The 16,672-nt window shown below is 40.9% G+C and overlaps 1 protein-coding gene across 1 annotated transcript; it reads right to left on the minus strand.

Annotated features, from left to right (window-relative positions):
- Positions 1 to 11,760: 11,760 nt before the first annotated feature.
- On the minus strand, positions 11,761 to 15,091 carry LOC308290977 (uncharacterized protein; the record flags this gene model as incomplete). The annotated part of the gene is made up of 8 exons (XM_080732892.1): positions 11,761 to 12,128; positions 12,278 to 12,409; positions 12,749 to 12,976; positions 13,084 to 13,353; positions 13,688 to 13,940; positions 14,089 to 14,226; positions 14,387 to 14,638; positions 14,978 to 15,091. The coding sequence occupies 8 exons, from the start codon at positions 15,089 to 15,091 to the stop codon at positions 11,761 to 11,763; spliced, it is 1,755 nt and encodes a 584-aa protein (XP_080589018.1).
- Positions 15,092 to 16,672: the final 1,581 nt, after the last annotated feature.

The raw sequence follows: 16,672 nt of genomic DNA on the forward strand, positions 1-16,672 counted from the left end.
GAATAATAGTCCCTTGTTGGGCAGAAACCAAGACTAGGCAAGATTTCAGAAAAGGTGCTTATTTAAAGCGCTGAAGGCAAATTGTATTAATTTATGGCATACATGTTTTCTACTGGTATTAAAGTGTGCTGAATCCAAATCTGCTATGCCCAGCTCAAAAATGGCTAAGCCCTCAAATTGGACAATTTAAAGATGGCGGCCACCACTATGCTGGCATATATTACAAAGCATCTTTTTGACTAAACAAGGTTCCCCCCCCCCCCTTTTTTTTCCAATGAAATATTCTGATTTGAAATCATGTGAGGATATTTTTCCAATGAACTTTATCCGGTAACTTATATTCCCAATATAATAATGATGTACATAAATGTCATGTGTCATTATATAACAGTTCTTAGTCAGTGGTTAACACAGTCTACACTGTGGAATCAGTGGGTGGAGATCATCACAACAAGTACCACTTGTATATTCAGTGATTGTATTTCATTCAAATAAAAATATAATTGGTACATTTTCCATTCATTCTCCTCACTAGAATGTGTTCTGACCATATAAGGACTTCCACCATGGCCCGTGTTACGAGCATTGCTTCGGTTTTCAGAGGTGGCCAGCCAGTCCTTGACAAATCAGAGTAGAGTATGGCCGTAGTTATGTTATGATGTTTAGTTATGATGGTCAAAATAGAGGTTTTGAGAACCACAGTCACTCTGAATTAAGAAAGTCTGATAAATGTGTAGATTGTAAACTACTGAACTCATAAATAACTCATATAATATATAATATATATTCAGTGATTGGGTCTAATGATCAAAACGAGAACATTATAATGGTGTAAAAAAATCTATAAAAAACTAAACATTTCCACGCTGTAAGGCCAGTAAGGGACAAGATGACCCCCGGCCACTTTCATTATCACTGAATACACCTTTAAGATCAGGGACCACAGACACTCCATTCATGAGTCCATCAAATATAACTCACTGCCTCAAGATGCCCAAGAGCAAGCAGGCAGGGCACATCTCAATGTTGAAAGATGGTTGTTGATGGATGTCGAAAGCTTTCTCCTGATTACAGTATATCGTCGTTGTAAGGTGGAAACCTCGTATCTCCAAGTTTCAAATTTGTACGTTCTTTTGCAAAATAAAGCCCTGCTTCATCGTACAAGGCCGTCACACAAAATTAGTGAAAGCAGACGATCTGTGTGCTTGCAGATCGGCTGTTTTCACTAGTTTAAATAATTTTTAAAATGATAAATGCAAAACGAACGGTTTTGGACGTACAAGGTTTTCACCCGACAACGACGATATATACAGTATATAGCCATGCAACACATGAGCACCTTTTTGAGCGGTGGTAAACCGCTCCATAGAGTGGCTGTGCGTGTGTCTGTAGCCTTTTTCCTCAGCGTTTTGCCATAGCAAAACGTGTGTGTGTAGCATAGCCTGTACATCCTAGACTCAAATCCTAGTCTGAAGACGTTATGCAAGCATGACCACCGCTCACTTCACATTGGGTGTGATTTTTTAAGCATGAAAACCATACCCTCCCTTTCTGTCTTCTTCTTCTTCTTTCGTGTATCATGACCTTGATGATTAAACCCTCTTCCTTAGTTGACTGGGATCCACCAGGGCTCTGTACTAGTCTGGTATGGATCAAAATTCCATATACTACACAATTACATCATCACGCATTTGACATCACAACATTGTCATCGCAACCAATGTACTGGTCTTTAAAAGTAAACTTCCAATGACCTAATGTCATTCAACAACTATTCCAACTAATTCAATTGTTCTTTAACAAGTTATCCTGTAAATTAGTTGCACTGCTTAACAGCGGTGCTGGAGTGTGAAATGATTCAATGGACGATACATCTGAAAGGAGGACCTAAGATTTCCCACCATGCTGCTGTGGTAGTCGGACAAAAGCTGTACTCATTTGGAGGATACAACTACCAGAACAACAGTGATCAGATTGAAGTCAACATCTTCAACACAGTGTGTTTGCGTTGGAGGAAGTTGGCCCCAGTGACAAATGGAAGAGGACAACGTCCCATTGAGGTTCCCTCCAGACGCTTTAGCCACACAGCTGTGCTGGTAGATGAAATTGTCTACATCTGGGGGGGATAATACTATCCTTACTCTAATGTGCTTTATGCCTTTGATGCTGACACCCACAGCTGGTCCAAACCCAATATTTCTGGGTCTATTCCAGAGGCAAGGAGCGACCACTCAGCCTGTGTCCTGGAGAAGGTCATTTATATGTATGGAGGAGACACCCGGCTGTCTGGATTGACTAATGACATGTACAAGTTGGACACCACCATAATGGTCTGGTCTTTAATTAACACCAGAGGTACTCCTCCACCTGCTTCTGACAGTCACTCTGCCACCATCATTGGAACAAAGATGTTTGTACTTGGGGGCAGGGGGCGCCAGGGGAACTTAAACAATAACACTGTGTTTGACACAGAGACCAACTGCTGGCTGAAGACACTTCCTGCACAGCTTCTCCCTGAAGAACGTTCAGGTCATTCAGCCTTTGCCTACAATGGAGAGCTGTACATCTTTGGTGGCTGGAATGGGAAAATGAAGTACTTCAATGATCTGTGGAATTTCAGTCCAGATACCTTTTCCTGGAAGCAGGTTGAGACCAAGGGGAAAGACCCCTGTGGGAAGCGTGGGATGTGCTGTTGCATGGTGGGAGGTTGTATCATCATCTTTGGAGGACAAAATTACGAAGCATACAACACTGATGACCTGTACATCTTAGATTTAAGTCCTAGCCTAAAGACGCTATGCAAGCTATCAGTTATTCATTATGGTCTGGATGAGTCTGAACTCCCACATGACATCAGGTGGGAACTGGCAACCATGACTACCAACAGCAACAGAACAAAATGACAGCCCACACCACACAAACGTGCATACCATGTCTAAGCAACACACAACGCACGCACTCACACACGTGCGCACACACACACACACACACACACACACACACACACACACACACACACACACACACACACACACAACCACACACACACACACACACACACACACACACACACTCTAAAGCATGAAAGTGGCTTGGAAGCCGAGATATTGGCACTTTTATGTTTCAGCATAGTGGTGGCCGCCATCTTTAAATGATCCATTTTGAGGGCTTAGCGGTCATTTTTGAGGTGGGCATACAGCGGATTTGGATTCAGCACGCCTTAATAGCCCTATGTATGCCATAAATTAACACGATTTGCCTTCGGGTTTAAGATCTTTGGAAAACTGACCTAGACTATTTACCTCAACGTTACATTTTTGAGCGTTTTGTAAATGAATGACCTACTTGATCATGCTGCAGTGTCACACAAAAGAGTCAGATCTACAAGCTCGATTTGAGCTTGGAGATCTGACCCTTTGAGTTTGAATCCTGAAAAGTAACAGTTTTGCATAGGCCTACAGTATTATGAGGTTTCCACCGACAGAGGATGGAGGTTATGGTCCCTTGTTTGGCATACTATATTGTTTCTTGTCACATTCCTAAGACAAAACATGTATTACAATAAGTTTACCCCCATTGATTCAGGATGGGGACCCAAATGTATTTGGGGCCCCATCCGGAATCAATTGGGGTAAATGTACTATTATCATGTCTTAGGAATGCGAGAAATACAAAAAAATATTATTGAACTCAAGTCTCCATGGGAGAGTAGCATATCAAGGGCCTGAAAAAGGTCTTGTAATGCCCTGCTATAACATCAAATAAACATAAACTGGACCATATTTTCACAAAACGCAGATCATTATTTTTTCTGGTGACGCAAACTACCCTCCTAATACGTGAGCAGGCCGTGTTTTTTCAATAACTTTTTGAGCGGTGGTAAAACGCTCTTAAGAGTGGCTGTGCGTGTGTCTGTAGCCACTTTTCCTCAGCGTTTTGCCATAGCAATGTGTTTTCCTTAGCATTTTGCCATAGCAATATGTGTAAGTAGCCCAGGGGCGGAGCTACCGGGTAAGCTGGGTAAGCGGCCGCTTACCGGCCCGCGGACCACGGGCCCAGCCGTCAGATGATCAGATCACATGGATCTTTAGTTTAGCCTATTAGGATTTGGACGCACTTTGTGTCCTCCGCCTCTAGGTGGGGCAGGCGAGCCCATTTAAAACTTTATCATCATCATCAACAGCTGCCCATTGCTCACACTTACATCATCATCAGTCACTTGTGTCAACAACACAAGCCAGCTAGCCTTCAGCAATGCGTTGTTTACGCATGGCTTAAACATGAGCGGAAAAGCTTCTCAAAATTGAAAAGGGTTAAAAACTACTTGAGAAGCACAATGGGACAAAGGAGACTTACTGGACTGACTGGCCATGCTGTCAATAGAAAGTGAACGAGGCAAAGAAACTGGGCATACAAAAATACAAGTGGATGATTTTGCAGAGCAGAGCATGGAGTCCCCTTCGAATAGTGGCGAGTAGGCCTATATAGACGGGCTTCTTGTTTACAAACATTGAGACTAAATGAATGCACAGCTGACTGTATCATGTATTCCCCAGACCTGTTGTTTTGGGGAGCGCTGGTTTCATTGGCTAATTTTGGTACGGACCCTAAGCACGCATCTAGTTTTATCAGTATAACGTGGACCAGAAACCCGTCTATAAGCATACTTTGAAGGCTATAGAGCTCATGGGCTGCTTTCCCTGTGCCAATGTTTCCTAAGCAGTTCACCAATCTAACTACTGATATTTTATTTTAATACTGTGAGTGTTGCTCATTGGTGCTCTTGATGCTGTTTTGATTGATGTGGTTTCCAAGTTGCTTTCTGCGATGGTGGGTGCAGGGTGGTGACTATAGGCTACTATATGTGTCTAGATCTGTAACTGTTTTGGGTCGCTGTATTAAATGAATCTATCATGGTTAAAATGAAGTTTGAAGTTACAATGGGTGTGTGTGGGGAGAGGCCCTGGGCCTGGAGGGCATCAACATATCTAAATATTGAATCAAGCAAATTAAAAACTGTTCAGGGTGTTCATAAAAGCCTGATTAGACGATAAAACCAAAGGTTTTTTTTAAAGTGAAATATCCCTTTAACTTTGAGAGTGTACAAATAGAACCAAATGGACTCGCCAGTAAAATTCTCCCTCTGTTAATTTAACTCTTTGAGTGTACAAATAGAGTCACGCGAGTTACGGACCCCTTAATGTCCATTTGTTGGTGGTCCCCAGTGTTGAGAAACACTGCTCAACAACTTCCTGATCACAGCCCAACGTGTGTGTGAGACGCCTGAGAACATGCATGTCTTTTCAACAGCTGGAGAAGAACTCAGAGAATGGAAGGACTTTGTACAAGACCATGACTGAAGTCCTGAAGTACATCCTTCTGGACATGAGGTGGACGACCGAAATGGCTGACGACGAACTTGCAGCATTGCCACCCTTCAAATAAATGGACTTCTATATTTGCTGTGCTGCGTGTGGGTGTCACCCTTGTTAAAACGAGGGGGACTGTTTGTGCCTTGTGTCATGTGATCATTTTATAAACATAGAATAATAGTCCCTTGTTGGGCAGAAACCAAGACTAGGCAAGATTTCAGAAAAGGTGCTTATTTAAAGCGCTGAAGGCAAATTGTGTTAATTTACTAGAAATTTGCGGCCGCTAACGCGGCCGCTCCATTCCTAGGACTTCGCGCCCTCCGGGCGCTCAGGCAGGACTGCTCTATATTTGATCAACATAAGGGTTTAGGTTTTAAGTCAGATTAAAATGTTTTCAAGAATCCATTTTTAGATTAACACACACAAACAATTACAGCATGTGGATGGCAGCCATTTTGGCAGGCATCTTGAAGAAGGTGTGCAGAAAGCTGATTACATGAATTCATTTTTTATAATTTTTTATCAGCATCACAGGCTGGCCAGAGAGCAGTGAACACATTGCTGTCTCATATATTAGTGAACAGTGCCCCCCAGTGGCGACAGGGGGCGAATCAGGCTGGGCTGGCTTGGCTTCAAGCATGTCGGCTTCAAGCATGCCGTGCTTGAAGTGGGCGTGGCCTCTAAGCCACTTGTAAATATAAGATAGCCTACATGTTTTCTACTGGTATTAAAGTGTGCTGATTCCAAATCTGCTGTATGCCCAGCTCAAAAATGGCTACTAAGTGAGCCCTCAAATTGGACAATTTAAAGATGGCGGCCACCACTATGCTGGAATATATTACAAAGCATCTTTTTGACTAAACAAGGTCGTCCCCCCCCCCACAGTTCTTAGTCAGTGGTTAACACAGTCTGCACTGTGGAATCAGTGGGTGGAGAATGAGATCATCACAACAAGTACCTTAAAGGTATATTCAGTGATTGTATTTCATTCAAATGAAAATATAATTGGTACATTTTCCATTCATTCTCCTCACTAGAATGTGTGCTGACCATATAAGGACTTCCACCATGGCCCGTGTTACGAGCATTGCTTCAGTTTTCAGATGTGGCCAGCCAGTCCTCGACCAATCAGAGTAGAGTATGGCCGTAGTTATGTTATGATGTTTAGTTATGATGGTCAAAATAGAAGTTTTGAGAACAACAGTCACTCTGAATTAAGAACGTCTGCTAAATGTGTAGATTGTAAACTACTGAACTCATAAAATGCCACAGTCTCATAGTAAATCAGTATCATACATATCCTGAAGCTGGAGACGTAGGCCTACTGATATTCAGTGATTGGGTCTAATGATCAAAACGAGAACATTATAATGGTGTAAAAAATCTATAAAAAACTAAACATTTCCACGCTGTAATATAAGGCCAGTAAGGGACAAGATGACCCCCAGCCACTTTCATTATCACTGAATACACCTTTAAGATCAGGGACCACAGACACTCCATTCATGAGTCCATCAAATAGAACTCACTCACTACCTCAAGATGCCCAAGAGCAAGCAGGCAGGGCACATCTCAATGTTGAAAGATGGTTGTTGATGGATGTCGAAAGCTTTCTCCTGATTATCGTCGTTGTCGGGCAGAAACCTCGTATCTCCAAGTTTCAAATGTGTATGTTCTTTTGAAAAGTAAAGCCCTGCTTCATCGTACAAGTAGGGGTGGGGCGGTATCAACATTTTGTTATCGCGATTACCGTCTTCTCATTTACCGCCGGTATTACGGTAATTACCGCACCCCCGTATTAATTAAGGTCCGGCGATAAGCCAAAATATTCCTATCATCTACCCAAAATTCGCCGCTCCACAGCCCGACGTACTGCACCAGTTATACATCCCCGTACAGCACAGCGGGTCTGGTTTCAAAAGGAGCAGATCTACAAGCTCACAACATGTCACATCCGCGACGCGTTCTGAGCTTGTAGATCTGTGCCATGTCAGGTTACTATAGTAACGTGGCTACTGGGGCTTTTCAGACACACTACGCTGTGTGTGAACAAAGTCAACAAACCAGATGAGATGAGAGACGTGTAAATAGATCGTGCACTGTGCACTCTCAAATCGCATTGATTGAGTGGTGATAAACATATATAGACAGGTTTTTTACCAGACTTGACAGAAAAAGGTTGTAAAATCGCGACGGGTGGAAAAAGTAAAAGTGTCTAGCGCTAGTTTCATTTTCGGTTTTAGTCCTCGCGCTCCGCCCGACGCCCGTATGAATAAAAAATAAACGGCCACAAGGTACTGTATTAGCCATAAATTATAACTTCCAGGAGGGGGCGCTAATATTCGGACGTTTTGTCTCTCCTGGAGTTATAAGCCAGAGTCATATGGCTCTCGCTGGATGAGTCCCAACGTCCATACTACGCTCAAAACATGTACATATCAATAAGTTGCTCACCGATCCGTCGAAACAGCGTTATAGCTACCGGATCGCCCACTCGTTGGCATGTGTTAGTCCATATGTTTCATAAAAATACATGTTTACTGCTGCTCGGCTCGGATCCCACCAGCTCGCGTCTCATTCTGCCGGAAGTTGTGGTGTTGTTTCTTCGTTTCCTCAAATGAGCGCAACTGCGCAACAGCGCCCCTATGGCGGTCGGGGATCATATTGCGCATTGAACACATCAGGTAAATGATGGTACTGGTACCATCTTCACTTTTTATTTTATCATCACGTGCTTTGTTTTTAGACCAATGAGCGTTGAGGGCATTTGCAGGTCATTCATCATTAGATGGATCGACGTCGAGCGAGAAGAGAGAAAAAAGGAACAACAACAAAAAAAAAAACATTACTTGTTTCATCAAGTCATTTAGCCCTTTACTCTTATTTATTCCTTTTTACTGGTTACAGTCTAGTAGTTTATTAGTCTTTATTCCTATGTTTCTTAAACTTTTAACTCAATGGCGATGTCTGTGGTGAATGCAATTGATGCTCTCCCCATCAAATTGAAAGATAAACAGAAAGAAGTGATGATGGCCTTAATGGATGGAGAACATGTATTTGCTGTCCTTCCCACAGGATATGGGAAGAGTATGTGCTATGGTCTATTTGGACAATTAATGGACATGGTATGACATTTTATTTGCATTATTCCTTAGCAGTGTTGGGCTGTAACTAGTTATATTACTGTAATATTATATAGGCTACCCACTAAAGAGCCAAGTATGGTATTACTCAATAGTAGACCTACTGTGTGTGTGTGTGTGTGTGTGTGTGTGTGTGTGTGTGTGTGTGTGTGTGTGTGTGTGTGTGTGTGTGTCTATAAATATATATATATTTTTGTATTCTTTTACTAATGACACATTATACAAGTACACGGTATACAAGAGGAACAAAATTGAGCTGTTCACTGTTAGAGAAGGGAAGACCTAGACATGTTAGACTTTGATTAATACTGGTGTTTGGGGAGGCATAAGCATTATGAAATGTATAGAAATATGTGTTATTAGTGTTTATTTCAACAAACAAGTAATTTAATATTATTATTCTTTCCAAGTCTGTATATTATAGGCCGATGTCATAAGTAAAATATTACTCCATTTAGTAATATAGCCCTGTAACAGTAGACATAACAGTTTAGAGGTTTGTACAATTCAGTAATGGAAAAACTATTATACATATAATGTTAATTTTACATCTTATACACGTTTCAGGTGCATCCAGGACAGCAACACATAGTTATTGTCATTAGTCCACTAAAGGCCCTCATGGCGGACCAGGTCTGCCGCTGGATAGACCTCAGCATCAAATGTGCTGCAGTCACCAGTGACACTTCAATGGAAGACAAACAAAGTAATTGATTATTATTAATAATGTTTTTTTGACAGTATATATATATATATATATATATATATATATATATATATATACACAGTATTATCTATATATGTTTTTTTATATTTTGCATCTAAGGTGTTCTGGACTGCAAAGTGAACCTTGTGTTCATGTCCCCTGAGATGGCGCTTGAAACAAAGTGGCGGTGTTGGTTCAAAGAAAATAAATTGAAGATATGCCTCTTGGCAGTGGATGAGGTGCACTGCCTAACCACTTGGTAAGATCTAGGTGGCCTTGTTTTTGTTCAAAATAGAAAAGTCAATGAGTGGCTATATGGCTTCATTTTGAATTGGAGTCATGGCAGTCAATAGTCCTATATTAGTCAATCATGTCAAAGTTTATGTATGTTTCAAAATCTCCACAATCTGCATTATGTATTGTCTCTTAATTTTACTTTCCAAAATCAGGGGGACAACCTTTCGGGAGGATTACTTGAAGATCCCTTCTGTGAGGAGTCTCCTAGTCCATGCACCAGTCGTGTTGCTGACGGCCACAGTCACAACAAAAATGGTGAAAGACATTCTCAAGATCCTACATCTTCAACCATCGAAAGTAAAGATGGTTGCCACCCTTCCAGACAGGTATGGAAATGGATTGCATGAATGTTAAAAAGGGCATTTATATAGCACTTTATTCCAAAGCTCTCTACAGAGATTGTGCATTACATACAACCATTCACAATCACATTAATATAGTGAGGGCGTGGAAAACCCAAAAGCTTTTGTGGAACATAGGGGTTCACCATGTTGCTCAATGACTCCAACTCTGGGGTAGCCAGGGATCGAACTGGGAACCTTGTGGTTCCCATCCAGGCGTTCTACTGGCCACTCAATCCCTGAGCCAATGCTTATATACCTTCATTTTGTCCACACTTTGACTATTGTAGTTGAAAAGTATCTTAAAAAAAGAGAATGCCTATGTTTTAGGATTGCAGAAATCAGATTTTTCTTTTATTTATCCACACAGGCCAAACATCTTCCTTGATGTACAAAGAACAAAGACCAAAGACATCACAGAGGAGGCAGAGTGGCTTGTGCCTCACCTACGGCAAGGACAAAGTGCCGGGAAGGTGATCATTTTCTGCCGGTATGTGACATTTGACTGTATTGTTTAATAAAATTAACGCCAATTGATTACCTTGATAAACTACTTTAGTCTTTCTTCAATAATAAGACTATATCAGTGTATACACTTCAAAGTTCACATTATTGGATACTATAACATATCAGAAATAAATATAAACATTGATACTCTTATTTTAAAGGACCATGGGTGCTGTTAGGACCATCTATGGGCAGATCATGGAACGGCTGGGAAATGACGCCTGGAGCTCAGAGGAGCACACTGCGTTGAATAGGTTTGTGGAGATGTTCCACAGCCATATTCACCAGGAGTGCCAGAACAGAGTACTCACTGCTTTCGTCACACCAGAAAGCAACGTGAGGTGCGTGGTTGCCACAGTGGCATTTGGACTTGGAGTCCAAGTGCCCGATGTGCGCCACGTCTTACACTGGGGACCAGCAACTGACATTTTGTCATACTGGCAGGAAATTGGCCGCTGTGCTAGAGATGGTGGCACCGGGAAGGCCACCACATTGATCTATCCACGTTCTGTCAGCAAGGCCTTCATTGATGGAGAATACATTGCGATGCTGAAGCAAATCAAGGATGGAAGCTGCATAAGAAAATGTGTTTTTAAGCACTTGTACATTCAAGGCATGGATGACTTTAAAGACGCTTGTGAAAAGGCGGGTTGCTGTTCATATTGCAACAGCAAGTTTCATACTTGATTTTGTTTAACCAATTTAGAACGTGTACACATTATTGTGTATCATTATTTTATGCTTTCACTATTGAAAAATAGCAGATATACAAGCTCACAGCGCTGCACCGAGTGCTGCGCTGCGAGCTTGTATCTGCTATTTTTGAAAAAAAGTGAAAATTAGAATTTTGACACGATTCTCTAAGTGTCTTTTGAATCCTTGTACGTTTTTTTTAAACCTATGTTTCTATGTCCCCATCTCAAAATATTTAGTTGCAGGGACCACCCAGAAGCAAAATTTTAGTCACAAACGTTTGCTTTGAAAATACATATATTCAAAGATTTGCACACATTTTCACGACTTTTTCCAAAAATAGCAGATCTACAAGCTCGCAACGTGGCACTCGGTGCCGCGCTGTGAGCTTGTATATCTGCTATTTATCACTGGTTAAAGCATTCAATAATTCTAGGCCTAAATATAGTGAACTGAGGTCACTGCCATTTTGGCTTGTTGTGGACTTTTCAACCCCCCCCCCCCCCCCCCCCCCCCAAAAAAAAACAATGTCAATTTGTTTCTCTAATATTCCTTTATTTGAATATTTGTTTTATCTTCAGAATAAATGTGACATTTACAACTGAATTCTGCTGCATGGGTCATCAGTCATTTCCTTAAAGAAAGTCAAAGTTATGTGCACATTTCTTTCGGTTGAAATGCAGGTAGACAGTTTGTGCACATTACATGACTGGTTTCAGACCAGCAAAGACATCCCAGTTGTCCATCTCCTCAGCCATCCTCCTCATCTTCTTCCCCATGTTCATTGGTTTTTCCACAGTGGTTTTGTACCTGAAGTTTTTCAGCCCTTCATGGTACCTACCAGGAACATTTGCAAAAAGGTTATCAGGCTGGTACTCCTTAACAAACTCTTTGATGTCTTGGATCTGTCTCTTCTTTTGGCTGTCACGACGAGACCACGAGTCCTCGAGAGTCACCACTCCAGCGTTGGTAAGGAGCTTGTCAAGGTCCTTGCCAAAGGCTCCCCCCATTTCAGCACATCTTTGGACCTCTTTGTCGGTGTACTTTCCCTTAGACCGTTTCATCATTTCTGTAACAACAGTATTTATTATTTATTATTTTGCTTTGGTTATCTTTCAAAAGATGAACAACCTCCTTAAACCTAATCGTATTTTAAAATTTGCATTATGTTGTTTTGTCTACCATACAACAGAGTAAATAATACAGTAATGTACTTGCCTTTAAAGTCGTTGTTTAGGAACTCGTTTACAAGATCCAGGCCTACATTTCCCCCACGTCTTCCTGAGACGTTTGCCACTCTATTCCAAGTGAGGTCAGATTGGAGGTTTTCTGGAAGGTAGCCTCCTATTCCTTCAGATAGAATATACAATAAATAGTGTTTTGTTGTATTCATTGTCAATTAGAATAGGAACATGTAGCCTTTAACATCAACACAGACATGTTCATTACCTCTCCAGATAAAATTACTTCTTTACAGAATTAAAAGCTAAACCTAAACATAGAGCAATACCTGTATTTGAAAATAAAAGTCTATTAATTACAACAATTTCTAAAACACAAATACAATAAATGTCTTTTGTATACTTTCTGTAGAGGAATAGTCCGACAGCACTAGAACAGCTGGAAAGGATTTCTTTCTCCCATTACACAACAAACATAGAATTGACACATTTAGAAAAAAGGAATTACCGGTAAGCATGTGGTGGCCAATAAACATGTAATGGGTATGGTTTATTGCCCAGAACTGCAGGAGGTCCAACTTCCAGCTAGCAATGATGGCTGGACCGTCTCCTTCTCGAACGGCATCCCTTCTCGCCAGATGCTTCAGTCCCTCCCACAGCAATGCCTTCGAGTAGTTTTGGACAAAGTCCTCCACTGAGCCATCAGCTTCACATTCTGGTGAACAGTACCACGTGGCTGCAGAGAAAGATCGATCGATACAATGACATTTTCATGTAACATCAATGTTTTGTATTTTATTATAAACATACCAAGACTTTTGTAATTAAAAGTCAACAGCATACCGTCCTCATCAACTGCGTCAGATGGCATGAGGCACTTAGTGTGGTACCATTCGTTTCTTTTACAGTTTTCGGCCATCTGGCACTGTACCATTTTCCCTCCTTGGCGTTTCTTACAGGTACAGTACATGTAGGTTCCGTCCTCAGTGCACTCTTCTGAACAGAAGAAGTCTTCGTCTTTGCCTGGGACTTCTGTAAGTCCTGCGCAAGAAATATGAAGCCATCCAATCTTGCAAAGGCTGCTGCAGCACTTCACCATGGGCTCTTGTTTGTCTGCACGCGCACACACACACACACACACACACACACACACACACACACACACACACACACACACACACACACACACACACACACACACACACACACACACACACACACACACACGGGACATATATTCATTGACACACATCAATAAATGTTTCATGTAATTTGTTGTGGCGACATCAACATAGTCTACAATCATTAAGACTATAAATACACTTAAAAGAGCAGTTATGAAACAAATGTAAGCCTGTGTGCAAGCAAGCGTGTGTGTGTGTGTGTGTGTGTGTGTGTGTGTGTGTGTGTGTGTGTGTGTGTGTGTGTGTGTGTGTGTGTGTAGTACCCTCTTGGCAGTGGCAGAAAAGGAAAAAGTCCTTCTCAGACTTTTCCACAGGACAGGCTGCAGAGGCTGCAACAAGGTCAATTTGGCATTGATCTGGAGCCATCCAGGCATAATCCACAACCCGGTTGGCAAGGTTTTCGAGCCAGGATAATTGGTCAGCCACGCGATTTGGCAGATTTTCAGGTACATCGTCTACTGTTGATGTTCCACAAAATGTTGTGGCCAGCAGAGTGATGTATGCAGATGTTGCAAACTACAAACATAAGGGGAATGCAATATTTAGGTTAAGATTAGGTAGATCTCTGACAAGATTAGTCATATAGTTAGTAAGTAAGTCATAAATTAGTAATATAATAAATGTATTAACTATGTAAACTGTAATATAGGCTACAGATACTCACTTCCATCATGTCCCAAGCGTGCTGGAAATTTGCGGACACTTTCTTTTTCAGTGATCTGTGAGTGAAGTAGTTTTTCATCTGTGCTATGGTCCCTCTAGCACACTCACTTTCAGTTTTGAACAGCAGATTCATACTGTCCTATTTCACATAAGAATTTCAGATATTAACAATCTGACCACTGAATTAAAGATGACATTCTCATCCACAAGTTACATTTTGGGTGGGACACAGACAGGTTCTTTAATAGTGTGTAATACGGTCTAACACAAAAAACATGGCAATTTATTAGGCACTATACCTGCAGAAGAAGCATCTCTCTGTGGAATTCCTGAGGTGCCGGGATCAGTCCTTCCAATCGTTGACAAGGAGTCCGAGCTCCACTTGTCAGTTGCTTGCAACCAATCATCCTCTCCACACTCAGTCCATCGCCATTACAAAGAATGGGCAACGGTTCCTCATCAACTACAGGAACATACTCGTGAAGGAATCGCATTATCTCAATGACTCCTGCATTAGAGCTGGGGTTGGCCGCCACCACACCTAGGTTGACCTTTGTAACAGAAAAGGAGAAATAAGTAGGTTGAGTAGTTCACCCCCAAATGAACTTTTTTCCATTGATTACTCTTGCTATGGAGACTTAATAACATTTTTTAGTTTTTGTTCCTTTCCTAAGACAATAATTTGGGTCCCCATCCGGAATCAATTGACTAAATTCAGTTTTTTGACATAGCAATGTGACAAATAAAAAACAAGAATATTATTTAACTCAAGTCTCCATGGCGAGAGTAATCAATAGAAAATAGTCATTTAGGGGGTGTACTACTTATTTAAGCTTACAATTATACTTGCATCTTATTTTAAACAAAGTTTACAGAAAAATATATCTTACAAGGTTGCTTTTGGTGTTCATTTCTTTGCTGTACTTGTGTGGGATGTGTTGTTCCACCTTCTTTTGGACTTTTGATAGTGGAGGCAGGTTATCCGCCAAGATTCTCATGACCATGACTACCATTCTTTCTCGCACTTTTTGAATATCCTAAAACATAGAGAATGTTGTGTTTACATTATTTATAGATAAACACACACACACACACACACACACACACACACACACACACACACACACACACACACACACATATATATTATATATATGTATATATATATACTTGTTTTTTTCACCTGCGGTGTAGGCAAAATTGTTTTTGGTTGGACCTCAATGGCCCGGCATCCTGGGCCTTGAAGGTCACTAAAGTCCACCTTGTTCTGTTGTGCGAATGCCAGGCCATACGACAGGAACCTATTAGCATGGTCCTTGCTTTGGTGTTTTCCATGCACCGACAGCTTTGGACCAAAGAAGATTTTATTTTTATCATATTAAATTGAATGAATTAATTAGCTGACTTTGTTCAATGCTCTATATGAACTCTACAAAAAAAAACATTGTTCCGGATAGAGTTTGAGGAGCTGAAAGTAGGATGAAATCTTCCTGCTAATGGCCTTTACATTTTGCTTATTACACCTCTAGCTGACCATAGCTAGAGTGATCCTGTCAGTATAAGAGTAAGTAAGTCATTCAATAAGTCAACAAGCCCTGTATAGCAGTTCTACCAAAACATACAGGTTAGTAGCTCTCCATCAAACATTTAACATTAACTAAACATTATTCAAAGTCCAATTGTTCTGTTACATTTTATATTCAAATGTTTGCAGTAAATCATAGTTTGTGCATTTTCAACTGACCTGAACATTGTCCCAAGTCACAGAGTAGGAACAGGCTGCAGGCTCAGGCTCAGCTGCAGGCTCAGGAATGCCACTTCTTGGATTTTTTCTTTGCTACAGAGACAATGACAGACATACCTGTACATGTAACGCAACTTATAATTTTGAAATATACATGAATAATCTAATTGTACAATCTTATTAATGGAATAACGCATTATGTTTGTCATAGTGACAGTATATGAAGAGCATCATTTGTACCTCTGCTTTTTCCTTCCATTCTTTGATTTTTACATCGTGGCCTAACCGCATCGTATCAATTGTCCTTCTGGTGCTGGCGACTCCAAGGGACACACCCATGTGGTTCATCGTTTGAATTACCTTTTGCCTGCAGCCTTGCTTCCAAAGTTCTACTCCCACGCATTTCTGAATGAAATTTGTTCTCATATTTGCTGTGAACATTGACATGGCCAGCACCATTCCCATCCTCTGTTTGACCTTTTTGTCTCGCTGAGTGTTTATCCTCAGAGTCCTGAAATAATATACATACACAATAGATAACATTTATTGTAAAGTATAGCATAGTTGTAACAGAATAATGGAAGTCAATCTTCTGAATAGCAATGTTTTGGAGTGCCGATGTGTAATCCATACACAATACTTTGTTCCTGCAATGTATAATATTTTTGTTTTGTCCCTTAAACTGTTGTTCATTTTTTGGTTAACACTACTCCACCACCCCCAACAGCACTGCCTTTTGACATTCAGTATGTACGTAAAAAAACAGACCAATCAGGTGAAAATAAGAAAAGATCAGACCTCAGCACTCTGATTTTTGCTTATTTTTTCAAAATTCTTACCT

This window comes from Nannobrachium achirus, assembly GCF_963921795.1.
Source record: "Nannobrachium achirus genome assembly, chromosome: 9".
NCBI classification, from domain to species: domain Eukaryota; kingdom Metazoa; phylum Chordata; class Actinopteri; order Myctophiformes; family Myctophidae; genus Nannobrachium; species Nannobrachium achirus.